This window comes from Heliangelus exortis, chromosome 1, assembly GCF_036169615.1.
Source record: "Heliangelus exortis chromosome 1, bHelExo1.hap1, whole genome shotgun sequence".
NCBI lineage: Eukaryota > Metazoa > Chordata > Aves > Apodiformes > Trochilidae > Heliangelus > Heliangelus exortis.
Window position 1 is genome coordinate 597,163 of NC_092422.1, and position 13,069 is coordinate 610,231.

Here is a 13,069-nt window from a genome sequence, read left to right on the forward strand (position 1 = left end):
CTCCAGTTTTGCTCCTTTAGCTCTAGTGGGAGGCCTATCAAAAGTCCTGGGAGTGATCCCAGCTTGGATTTTCCCCTGAAGGTGTTTTCAACTCATGTGCATCCAACTCACTGTTAACATCTGGGCAGTAATATTTGCCTTTTCTTTGAGGTTTTTTCCATGACATTTCTCACCTGACATCTCCTGAATGCTTTTCTACATCCCTGCTGCTATTATGGAAGTTCTTTACCTAAGTTCTTTCCTCTTTTCCTTATCACAGAATGGTTGGGTTGGAAGGGACCCAAAAGCTCCTCCAGTTCCAACCCCTGGATGTGCAGGGACCCCTCCCACAGCCCAGGTTGCTCCAAGCCCCATCCAACCTGGGCTGAGACACTGCCAGGGATGGGGCAGCCACAGCTTCCTTGGGCACCCTGGGACAGGGGCTCAGCACCCTCACCCCAAACAATTTCTCCCTCCCCAAGATCTCCTCTCCATCTCCCCTCTTGCAGCTGGAAACCCTTCCCCCTCATCCCATCCCTCCAGGCCCTTGTCCCAAGTCCCTCCCCAGCTTTCCTGGAGCCCCTTCAGGCACTGGAAGCTGCTCCAAGGGCTCCCCAGAACCTTCTCTTCTCTTTATCTTTCTTTCTCTTTTTCTCTTTTTCTCTTTTTCTCTTTCTCTTTCTCTTTCTCTTTCTCTTTCTCTTTCTCTTTCTCTTCTCATTGTCTTTGTCTTTGACTTTGTCATCTTTGTCTTCCTCTTCTCTTCTCTTCTCTTCTCTTCTCTTCTCTTCTCTTCTCTTCTCTTCTCTTCTCTTCTCTTCTCTTCTCTTCTCTTCTCTTCTCTTCTCTTCTCTTCTCTTCTCTTCTCTTCTCTTCTCTTCTCTTCTCTTCTCTTCTCTTCTTCTCTTTCTCCAGACTGAACACCCCAACTCCATCCCCATCTTCATCACCTCCTCTGACCTCCCTCCAACACCTCCATCTCCCTATGGCTTTGGACGACTCCAGAACTGGACAACAGCTCAATTCCCAAATTTTCTCCCCTTTTTCCCACAGGTCTGCTCAGCAACACCACTGACCTGTGCCAGCCTGGGGACCCCAGCTCCCAGGGGAACCTCAGTGATGTTGGATGCACTCCCCATGCAGCCCGGGAGAACCAGGAGGTTCTGCTCATCATGTTCATCGCCCAAGTGCTCCTGGGCATTGGGGGGGTCCCCATCCAACCTTTTGGGATCTCCTACATCGATGACTTTGCCAGTGAGAGGAACTCCCCCCTTTATTTAGGTAAGGCTGTGGGGACAGGGGGACCAATATTAGCCCTTGGCAGCAAGGTCAGAGAGGAGTAATTAACAGTAATTAACATTAATGAGAGGTGAGGTTGCTGTAACCCTTCTGCTCTACCCACTGCCAGGAAGGTTTCTGCAAAAAATAGTTGATCTGCTTCAAACTTGGACAGAAAGGCAGCCCAGGAGTGGTAAATAATAATATTTTGGGGCAGATTCAAGGATTTGGGGCCTGGAAGTGATAGGATGGAGAGGGACATAAAAGCTGTGTCCTCCTCCAAAGAGGTTTCAACAAGGAGAAGAGGAATCATGGGAGAATCATGGAATATTTTGGGTTGGAAGGGACCTCTACAGGTCATGTGGTCATAGAATCAAAGAATAATTTGGGTTGGATGGGACCTTTAAATTTCATGTGGTCATAGAATCATAGAATCACAAAATAATTTGGGTTGGAAGGGACCTTCAAGATCATGGAATCATGGAATAATTTGGGTTGGAAGGGACCTCTAAAGGTCAAATGGTCATAGAATCATAGAATTATGGAATAATTTGGGTTGGAAGGGACCTTCAAGGTCATGGAATCATGAAATAATTTGGGTTGGAAGGCACCTCTAAAGGTCATGTGGTCATAGAATCATAGAATCAGAATAATTTGGGTGGGAAGGGACTTTCAAGATCATGGAATCATGGAATAATTTGGGTTGGAAGGGACCTCTAAAGGTCATTTAGTAAAACCCCTGCAGTATCAGGGACACCCTCACCCAGCTCAGGGTGCTCAGAGCCTCCTCAAGCCTCACCTTGAACATCTCCAGGGATGAGACCTCAACCACCTCCCTGGGCAACCTCTGCCAGTTTTCCACCCCCCTCCTGGTACAGAACTTTTTCCTGACATCCAATCTAAATCCATTTAAATCCAATTTAAAGCCATTGCCCCTCATCCTGTCCCTCCAGGCCCTTGCAAACAGTCCCTCTGCAGCCTTCCTGTAGGAGCCTTCAGATACTGGGAGGTCACTCTGAGGTCTCCATGGAATATTTTTTTTTTTCTCCAGGCTGAACAACCCCAGCTCCCTCATTCTGTCTCTCCATAGGAGAATAATTTGCTTTCCATCTCCACAGGAGAGGCAGCTCTGGGCTGAAGATGCAGCAAGGAAGACTTTATTTTGATAGAGGCAAAATGATAGCAAGCTCAAAAAAAAAAAAAAAAAAAAGCAAAATCACAGAATTGTCCTGGTTGGAAAAGACCTCTAAAATCCCCCAGTCCAACCATCACCCCAAAAAAACCACCATCTGGGAGGTGGGCAAATATCCTAAAAGGGTGCTGGACCTCCCTGTCCATCCCATGGTGGTGGGAAGGCCCTTGTAGGTCCTTCTTGCTCTTTTCCAGGTGTTACTGCCAAGAGACTGAAAGTATCAAATTTAATAGATGCTTGAAAACCTCTGAATAATATCTGAGAGGATCATCTGGGAGACAGGGGTTGCATCTTACAGGGGGTTGATTTTTTTTTTAATCAGTATTTCTCATAGGAGAGCTGGCTGGTGACTTTTAGTTCCTTAATCTGGTAAAAAAAAAAAAAAAAAGTTGCATTTCTTGGATTACTTATGCCAAGGGCCCATACACAGAATCCCAGGAATGTTTAGGTTGGAAGATCAATCTGTCCAACCTTTGACCACCACCAGAATCAACTATTAAACCACGGCCTTAAGGTCCAAATTCCTTTTAAATACCTCCTGGGATGGTGACTGGAAGATGGTTCCAATGTCTGGAACAATATCTTGGTGTATTTCAGCCGTTTTAGGAGGCAGGAGAAAAAATGAGATGAAAAAATCTGAGTTTTGTGGAACCTTTCCTGGGGAGGGATCCTGGAAATCATTGGCTTGTGATCCTTGGTGAGATGACTGAGTCTACCTGGACTTCAGCAAGGCCTTTGGCACCGTCTCCCAGAGGATTCTCCTGAAAAAGCTGTCAGGCCACAGCTTGGCCAGGGGCATCTGTGCTGGGTTAGGAACTGGCTGGAGGGCCGGGCCCAGAGAGTGGTGCTGAACGGGGCTGCATCAAAATGGCGGCCGTGGTGTCCCCCAGGGATCAGTGTTGGGCCCAGTGCTGTTTAATATCTTTAGTGAGGATTTAGATGAGGGGATTGAGTCCATCAGCAGCAAATTCCCAGGTGACCCCAAGCTGGGGGGAGTGTGGATCAGCTGGAAGGCAGGAGGGCTCTGCAGAGGGACCTGGAGAGACTGGAGAGTTGGGCTGATCCCAAGGGGATGAGGTTCAAGACAAGAAGCCCATGGGGAGCTCCAGGCTGGGCAGAGAGTGGCAGAAAGGGAGCTGGGATTGGCAGGAAGCTGAAGAGGAGGCAGCAGTGTGCCCAGGTGGCCAAGAAGGCCAATGGCATCCTGGGCTGGCTGAGGAACAGCGTGGCCAGCAGGTCCAGGGAAGGGATTCTGCCCCTGTGCTCAGCCCTGGGGAGGCCAGAGCTTGAGTCCTGTGTCCAGTTCTGGGCCCCTGAGCTCAGGAAGGAGCTTGAGGTGCTGGAGCAGGTCCAAAGGAGGCAACTGGGCTGGTGAAGGGATCCAGCAGAAATGCTGTGAGGAAGGGCTGAGGGAGCTGGGGGTGTTGAGGCTGGAGAAGAGGAGGCTCAGGGGAGACCTCATCACTCTCTCCAAGTCCCTGAAAGGAGGTTGGAGCCAGGGGGGGGTTGGGCTCTTTTCCCAGGCAACTCTCAGCAAGACAAGAGGCCATGGTCTCAAGTTGTGCCAGGGGAGGTTTAGGTTGGACATGAGAAAGAATTTCTTGCTGGAGAGGGGGATCAGGCATTGGAATGGGCTGCCCAGGGAAGGGGTGGATTCTCCATCCCTGGAGATATTTCCAAAGAGCCTGGATGTGGCACTGAGTGCCATGGGCTGGGAACCACGGGGGGAGTGGATCAAGGGTTGGACTTGAGGAGCTCTGAGCTCCCTTCCAACCCAGACAGTTCTAGGATTCTAGGATTCTATGACAGCTGCTCCTGTTGGAGGAAGATGGGGTGGCTCTTGGTCCAAGGCACCTCCTGTCCCTCCAGGTCCCTTCACCAAGGTCTGAGCTTTTTCTGCTCTTCCCCCTCTCCAGGTATCTTGTTTTCTGTGACTGTCATCGGGCCAGGGGTGGCCTTCATGCTGGGCTCTGCCATGCTGCGTTTCTACGTTGACATTGACAAAATCTCTGGAGGTGAGAGAGAGAAGGGGTGCTCAGGGGCCATCAGACACCTCCCACCCTGCAGACCCCCCCTGACCAGCACTGGGTGGGCACCTGGACCCCCAGGGGTGAGGGTGCAACCTGGGGGGGGTTGGAATTTTCTGACTCCCTTTACATCTCCCTCATCTCTTGGGTCACTTTATACAATCATGGAATTGTTTTGATTGGAAAAGACCTTTGAAATCATCAGATCCAACCCTGAACCCACCCCCACCCCATGGCCCTCAGCACCACATCCCCAGGGCTTGGAAATCCCTCCAGGGATGATGGGGACTCCACCACTGCCCTGGGACAGGCTCTGACATTGGTTTGGTTTGACATTGCAGCTTTGGTTTGACATTGACAAAATCTCTGGAGGTGCTCAGGGGCCATCAGACACCTCCCACCCTGCAGACCCCCCCTGACCAGCACTGGGTGGGCACCTGGACCCCCAGGGGTCAGGGTGCAACCTGGGGGGGTTGGAATTTTCTGACTCCCTTTACATCTCCCTCACCTCTTGGGTCACTTTATTCAATCATGGAATTCTTTTGGTTGGGAAAAGAGCTTTTAGGATCATCAGATCCAACCCTGAACCCACCCCCACCCCATGGCCTCAGCACCACAGCTCCAGGGCTTGGAAATCCCTCCAGGGATGATGGGGACTCCACCACTGCCCTGGGCAGCCTGGGACAGGGAATGACAGCCCTTTCCAGGAAGAAATTGTTCCCAATATCCAACTTCATATCCAGGGGCAAAATCCTTCCCCTGGTGAGCTCCCACAAGCTGGGAGCTGACAAGTTCTGCAGAGAAGGACCTTGGGTGGAACAGGAGCAGGAATGCTCCTCATGGCAAGGAAAAAATATAGATCATAAAATTATGTAATTGTTTTGATTGGAAAAGACCTTGGAGATGATCAGATCCAACCCTAAACCCAGCACTGCCCCATGGCCTCAGCACCACAGCTCCAGGGCTTGGAAATCCCTCCAGGGATGATGGGGACTCCACCACTACCCTGGACACCCAGGCTCTGACAACCCTTTCCAGGGAGAAATTGTTCCCAATATCCAACTTAAACCACTCTGGTACAACTTGAGGAAGTTTCCCCTTGTTCCATCTCTTGTTCCTTGGGAGAAGAGACCAAGCTTCCCCCCACCTCCCAGCTCCAACCTCCTCTCAGGGAGCTGCAGAGATCCAGAAGTTCTCCCCTCAGCCTCCTTTGCTCCAGGCTCAACACCCCCAGGGCCCTTCAAGATCTCCAGAGATGCCTCCAACCTCATCCATCCTCTGATCCCATAATAATCCCTTCAATATCCCTGGGGAGATGCAGAGCAATCTTCCTTGTCCCAGGTTATGGGACTCACCTTGTGCTGACTGAGCCCTTCCCATCCTGGAACCAGGCAGGACCCCCCTTCCTTGGCTCCTTTGTGCCCGGGATCAAGCACAGCCTTGGATCAACCCTCTCAGTCAGCAAAGAGCTCTCCAGAGCTCCCCTAATCCCCCCCTGAGCCCCAGCCCCATAAATCCAGCTCAGGCAGGAGTGATGGTTGCCCCAGGACAAGAGATCCAGGAGTGTGGGAATGAGACCAAGGAGCTTGGGAGCTGCTGGCTGCCCAAATCCCTTCCCAAGGGCAGGGAATTGTCAAGCCTTGCTCTGCTCAGCTGAGGGGGGGTTTAGGAACTTCCCTCCAGGCTCGGAGGAAGGAGCTGCTGCCTGCAGGAGGGCTCAGCACATCAGAGAACCCCGGGATGGTTTGGGTTGGGTGGGACCCGAAAGCTGCTTTGCTGCTCTTCCTAAGAAAGGTGTTGAGATGGATTTGTGGCCTTGGGAATAGGACAGGACCTTGGTGACACCAAACCTGGTGTCCCCCTGTGGCAGTCAGACAATTCCAGAGTGGTTTGGGTGGGAAGGGACCTTCAGGATCATTGAATTCCAACCCCAGTTCCATGGGCAGGGACCCCTCCCACAGCCCAGGAGGCTCCAACCCCATCCAAGCTGGGCTGAGACACCTCCAGGAGATGAAGCAAGATGTAAGAAGGAAAACAAGTCTCCTCTTGGATAAATAATGACTCAAAACCCAAAAGGAAAGGGTTTGGAGTGCTGAGTGAGCACAAGGGAAGGAAATTGTCCAAGGAATTTCTGCTGGGGAATTGCAGAGCTGGGAGGTGAAAGCACTGGGGGTGCCTGGAGAGAGGGCAAACATTCCAGAGTCATGGAATGGGATGGATTGGAAAGGACCTTCAGGATCATGGAATTCCAACCCCTGGATGTGCAGGGACCCCTCCCACAGCCCAGGTTGCTCCAAGCCCCATCCAACCTGGGCTGAGACACTGCCAGGGATGGGGCAGCCACAGCTTCCTTGGGCACCCTGGGACAGGGGCTCAGCACCCTCACCCCAAACAATTTCTCCCTCCCCAAGATCTCCTCTCCATCTCCCCTCTTGCAGCTGGAAACCCTTCCCCCTCATCCCATCCCTCCAGGCCCTTGTCCCAAGTCCCTCCCCAGCTTTCCTGGAGCCCCTTCAGGCACTGGAAGCTGCTCCTAGGGACAGGGGCTCAGCACCCTCAAATTCAATAATTTCTTCCCCATGTCCCCTCTTCAGGTTTGGAAGTTTCTCCCTGTTGTGAATTTGCATTCTGGCTTCTGAATTCCTTTTTCATGCCAAGTGCCCTTCCCTCACTAAATGTTGTCTTTGGCATGAGGACAACAGGAGAGGAGGTTGGGTGCAGAGCAGGGAGAGAGGGAGGAGAAAGGGATCTAATCCTTAGGAAAGCATTTTTGAAGTTCACTTTCTGTTTTGCAATGATTTGGGGTTTTGAAAATCATCTTCAAGCTTCCATTCTCACCCAGACTGATGGGCAGAGCTCCAGGGCCCAAGTCCTGCTGTGAACATGGGTGTCCTTGTGTGGGTGCCCTGACTCTAAAACCTAAAGCAGAGCTCTTGGAGGCCAGAAGTTAATTGGAGTTAATTCCATCTTAATCTCAAGAAAGGATTTTTTCCCCTTCTCATCGCCTTAATCCTCTTGAGTTCTTCCAAGCTTTTTCACCCCATGAATCTCCCTTCTCTGGGATGGGGATGGTTTCCTTTGCCTTTCCATCTCTAGGACATCCCTATCCCAGTTGCTTCCACCCAAATATTTTTAGGACCTTTCACCCTGCTGACGATGAGGAACGAACCATGAGATGAGAAATCAGCTGCAAATGCTTCTCAGCCCCCAAACCTGGTTGGGAGTCACCCCTGGGGAGCTCTCTGATGTCTGGGGTGTCTGGGGCCACCCATCCCCATCCCTTTGGGGTCACCTTTGGTTGAATGTCCCCTTCCCCATCTGTCTTGCAGATGAAGTCCAGCTCAACAACAAAGACCCAAGGTGGGTCGGTGCCTGGTGGCTTGGTTTCCTGGTGGCAGCCAGCCTGGTGGCCCTGTCTGCTGTGCCTTATTTCTTCTTCCCACGGGAGATGCCAAAAGAGGTAGGAAAGAGGTCACAGGTGCCCTTTTGGGTTTTTTTTTATTTTTTTGTTGGTATCAGACACAAATCCCTCCTGGATCTCTCCAGCACCAACAGCTTCGTCCGTGGGAAAGCAAATGATGGAATTGGTCCTGCAGTTCCTGGCTGCATCCCAAAGTCAGGTGGGAGCTGGGGTTTGGTCTTCTTTCCCTGGATGTGGGAATTTTCTTGGTGGGACAATGAAGCAGAAACTTTGTCTTGAGTCTGTCTCCAGCTCTGGGGTCCCCAAACATAAGAAGAACACGGAGGTGCTGGAGTGAGTCCAGAGAAAGCCCAGGAGGTGCTGGGGGAGCTGGAGAAGCTCTGGAGCCAGGGGGAGAGTTGAGGGTGTTCAGCATGGAACATGCCCAGGCAGGGGTTGGAACTGGAGGAGCTGGAAGGTCCCTTCCAGCCCTGAAAATTCTCTTATTCTATGAGGAAAGCTGGGGGAGGGCTTTGGACACGGGGGGGTAGGGAGAGGAGAAGGGAAATGGGTTAAAACTTGGAGAGAAAGGGGAGATTGAGGTTGGAGATGGGGAAGAAATTCTGGAATTTGAGGCTGGGGAGAGCCTGGAACAGGTTGAGAGAGTTGGGGGTGTTCAGCCTGGAGGAGAGGAGAGGAGAGGAAAGGAGAGGAGAGGAGAGAAAAGACAAGAGGAGAGGAGAGAAAAGACAAGAGAAGAGAAGAGAAGAGAAGAGAAGAGAAGAGAAGAGAAGAGAAGAGAAGAGAAGAGAGAAGAGAGAAGAGAGAAAAGAGAAGAGGAGAAAAGAGAAAAGAAAAAAGAGAAAAGAGAAAAGAAAAAAGAGAAAAGAGAAAAGAGAAAAGAGAAAAGAGAAAAGAGAAAAGAGAAAAGAGAAGGTTCTGGGGAGCCCTTGGAGCATCTTCCAGTGCCTGAAGGGGCTCCAGGAAAGCTGGGGAGGGACTTGGGACAAGGGCCTGGAGGGATGGGATGAGGGGGAAGGGTTTCCAGCTGCAAGAGGGGAGATGGAGAGGAGATCTTGGGGAGGGAGAAATTGTTTGGGGTGAGGGTGCTGAGCCCCTGTCCCAGGGTGCCCAAGGAAGCTGTGGCTGCCCCATCCCTGGCAGTGTCTCAGCCCAGGTTGGATGGGGCTTGGAGCAACCTGGGCTGTGGGAGGGGTCCCTGCACATCCAGGGGTTGGAATTCAAGGATCCTGAAGGTCCCTTCCAACCCAAACCACTCTGGGATTCTATGACCTTGCTAAATACTCCCCCACCCCCAGCTTGGATTTTTCAGGATGACTCCTTAGAGGACTCAGTTTCCTGGTCCACATCCACCCCTGAGTGGGCTCTTGTTGCACCTCATGTTTTTCCAATGGGATTTTCTTTGCCACCATCACTTGGAGCCTGGTTGGGGGGATGGAGGGAGCAGAGAGGCTCTTGAGGAAGGAAAGTGAAGCTTCCCTTTCCAACCCAAACCATCCTGGGAGTCTTTTGTTCCTTTGAATAGGAACAGAGAGCACTGGGCAAGGTTTGAGGTCCTGGCTCAGCTGGAGGGGGGATTCCTTGCTTTTCCTAAACAAGAAATGATCCTTTTCCTTCTGCTGGAGCTCTTTTGGGAGCTGGCAGGAACTGCTCCATCATTTTCCTTCAGGAGGAGCCACACGTGCCTGGTAACTCTGTCCCAGTTGCTGGGAAATCTGAATTACTCATCAGGAGCCTTTTTTTATTTTTTTAGATGTGGGTTGCACCCTGGGTGTGTTGGAAATCCCAAGGTGGGAGGGTGGTTTGTGTCACTTTGCCTCCCAAAGCCCCTTTCCCCCCTCTCACACTGGGATGCTCCAGCTCCAGCATCCACCTTCACCCCCTGCTCCTTCTCACCCTGACCCCATCTCTGCCCAAATGGCTTTTGGATATTTTCCAGCCCCTCAACACTCATCTCCTGTCAAGTTCTCAGAGATAAATGGCAGAGAAAAATGTTTTGGTAGCCAAAACTTGTCCTTGCAAGCCAAACTGACATCTGCCTGCCTGTAGTTTGCTGGGGGGGATGCTTGGCCCTGGCTCCTGCTGGTGGGACAGCTCTTTGCTCCCTGTTTACTCCCAGATTTTTTTTTCCTTCTCCAGAATCCTCCTCAGCAGATCCGTGCCAAGATGTGAAACAACTTGGGAGCTTCCCAAGCTCTTTGCTGGCTGGGGGTTGGGGTTTTCTGGCAAGCTGAGTGTTGTGGGGAGTCCTAGGAAACAAATTGTTGTGGTTTTTTTTTTTTTTATTTGGAGGCATCACGCTGAGGTTTGGAGGCTTCTGAAGCTGCTGATCTCCAGATCTTGGCCACCCTTCAGCATGAAAAAAATCACCTTTCATGTGCATTTTGCCTTGGGGCAGCATCAGAGCTTTCCTGTCTAAACAAGTCCATGCACTGCCTGCTGCAGAATTTTTCATTTCTCCTGCCCCACTGCTTGAATGAGTGGTTCTGAGGGAGGTTTGGGTTTTACCCAGCCTGGAAAAAACATGACCTGATGTTCCAGGGACACCTCTGAGGATGTAATGATCTATTCAGGCATTGGAATGGCCCAGGAGAGGGGTGGAGTGCCCATCCCTGGAGGGATTTAAAGGATTTGGAGCTGGTCCTTGGATGAGGGTATGGAATGTCCCCTCAGCAAGTTTGCTGATGACACTGAGCTGGGAGGAGTGGCTGACACACCAGAAGGCTGTGCTGCCATTCAGAGAGACTTAGACAGGCTGGAGAGTTGGGCAGGGAGGAACATGATGAAATTCAACAAGGGGAAGTGGAGAGTTTTGCATTTGGGGAAGAACAACACGATGTCCCAGTATAGGTTGGGGGCTGAGCTGCTGGAGAGCAGTGTAGGTGAAAGAGACCTGGGGGTCCTGGTAGACAAGAAGATGCCCATGAGCCAGCAATGTGCCCAGGTGGCCAAGAAGGCCAATGGCATCCTGGGGTGCATTAGAAAGGGGGTGGTTAGTAGGTCAAGAGAGGTTCTCCTCCCCCTCTATTCTGCATTGGTGAGGCCACACCTGGAGTATTGTGTCCAGTTCTGGGCCCCTCAGTTCAAGAAGGACAGGGAAGTGCTTGAAAGAGTCCAGTGCAGAGCTACTGAGATGATTAAGGGAGTGGAACATCTCCCTTATGAGGAAAGGCTGAGGGAGCTGGGTCTCTTTAGTTTGGAGAAAAGGAGACTGAGGGGTGACCTCATCAATGTTTTCAAATATGTAAGGGGTGAGTGTCAGGGAGATGGAGTTAGGCTTTTCTCAGTGGTGACCAGTGATAGGACAAGGGGTAATGGGTGTAAATTGGAGCATAGGAGGTTCAAGTTGAATATCAGAAAAAATTTTTTTACTGTAAGGGTGACAGAGCCCTGGAACAGGCTGCCCAGGGGGGTTGTGGAGTCTCCTTCACTGGAGACATTCAAAACCCACCTGGACACGTTCCTAGGGGATGTACTCTAGGGGGCCCTGCTCTGGCAGGGGGGGTTGGACTAGATGATCTTTCCAGGTCCCTTCCAACCCCTAGGATTCTATGATTCTATGATTCTAGGATTCCATGATTCTATGATTCTATGATTCCTTAAGGAAATGGCTCAGGGGTTGGTCAGAGGTTGGACTGAGGAGCTTGGGGGTCTCTCCCAACCTCAATATTCTGGGATTCTGTAAGGGTTTTAAAGAGGGATTCTGGGATTCTGTAATCAGAATTAAATTAGAAGCGAGGAGTCTTATTGCAGATTTTAGTGACATTTTAGGATATTATTATTTAAATGGTGCTTGAAAAGTTGGTGGAGGGCTCTGGTGAGGCAGGAGCAGAGGGAGAGGGGAGCAGAGGGGGTCTTGCCAGGCCAGGTCCCTGGGTCACAACCTCAGCCTTGTCCCCCCTCTCCCTCCTGGTGGAAGGAAGGAAGAAGGAAGAAAAAATAAGAAGGAAATGATGAAAAAAATATTCCTTTCAAAGTTGCATGGTGGCCATTTCCATTTTTGTTCCTGGATGCACAGGAAATGTTCCCAGGGGTAAAACAAATCCAGGAGGAGTTGGAGATGCAGGAATGCTCTGCAGGAAGGAAAAAAAAACCCCAAATTCTCTTCATTCTCTTGGAGAATGAAGGAAAAGGTTCTGCATCCATCAGGGAAGAACCCAAATTCTCCTTTTCAGGAATGGCCTGGCCAGGAGAGGGGTGGAGTGCCCATCCCTGGAGGGATTTAAAGGATTTGGAGCTGGTCCTTAAGGAAATGGCTCAGGGGTTGGTCAGAGGTTGGACTGAGGAGCTTGGGGGTCTCTCCCAGCCTCAATATTCTGGGATTATTTTGGCAGCCAGGATTTCAGTAGCTTCTTGTCCCCAAAGGGATCCAGAGGGCACTTCCTGGGCCATTTCCCATTTTTCCATTCTCAGATTCAGGGCTCAGAAGAAATGGAGAACACATCAGGACAGGAAGAGAAAGATTTTTGCTGAAACAGGAGTGCAGAAGGAGAAAAAGGAGGGGAAAAAAAAGAAGGAAAAGATTAATGGAAAAAATGCTGATTTCAGTGTCATGTGGTGGCCATTTCCATTTTTGTTCCTGGATGCACAGGAAATGTTCCCAGGGGTAAAACAAATCCAGGAGGAGTTGGAGATGCAGGAATGCTCTGCAGGAAGGTGCAAAGGGAAAAAAAAAAACCCAAAGTTCTCTTCATTCTCTTGGAGGGGTAGAAAGGAAAAGGTTCTGCATCCACCAGGGAAGAACCCAAATTCCCCTTTTCAGGAATGGCCTGGCCAGGAGAGGGGTGGAGTGCCCATCCCTGGAGGGATTTAAAGGATTTGGAGCTGGTCCTTAAGGAAATGGCTCAGGGGTTGGTCAGAGGTTGGACTGAGGAGCTTGGGGGTCTCTCCCAACCTCAATATTCTGGGATTATTCTGGCAGCCAGGATTTCAGTAGCTTCTTGTCCCCAAAGGGATCCAGAGGGCACTTCCTGGGCCATTTCCCATTTTTCCATTCTCAGATTCAGGGCTCAGAAGAAATGGAGAACACATCAGGACAGGAAGAGGAAGATTTTTGCTGAAACAGGAGCGCAGAAGGAGAAAAAGGAGGGGAAAAAAAAAAAAAAAGCAGAGATTTTCAGCATTTCCTTGGCTGCCTTGGGTTTCAGGGCTTCTGCCTGTCCAAAAAAAGGG

General features: G+C 50.8%; 2 protein-coding genes across 2 annotated transcripts in view; one reads left to right on the forward strand and one right to left on the reverse strand.

Moving 5' to 3' along the window:
- KCNE3 (potassium voltage-gated channel subfamily E regulatory subunit 3) overlaps positions 1 to 13,069 on the reverse strand; it is a 97,090-nt gene that overhangs the window by 41,927 nt on the left and 42,094 nt on the right. The window lies entirely within an intron of this gene.
- Positions 1 to 13,069, forward strand: part of SLCO2B1 (solute carrier organic anion transporter family member 2B1) — a 238,989-nt gene that overhangs the window by 37,222 nt on the left and 188,698 nt on the right. Inside the window, 3 exon segments of the mRNA XM_071734365.1 lie at positions 1,033 to 1,260; positions 4,366 to 4,464; positions 7,806 to 7,936. Coding sequence (XP_071590466.1) covers positions 1,033 to 1,260; positions 4,366 to 4,464; positions 7,806 to 7,936 — 458 coding nt within the window.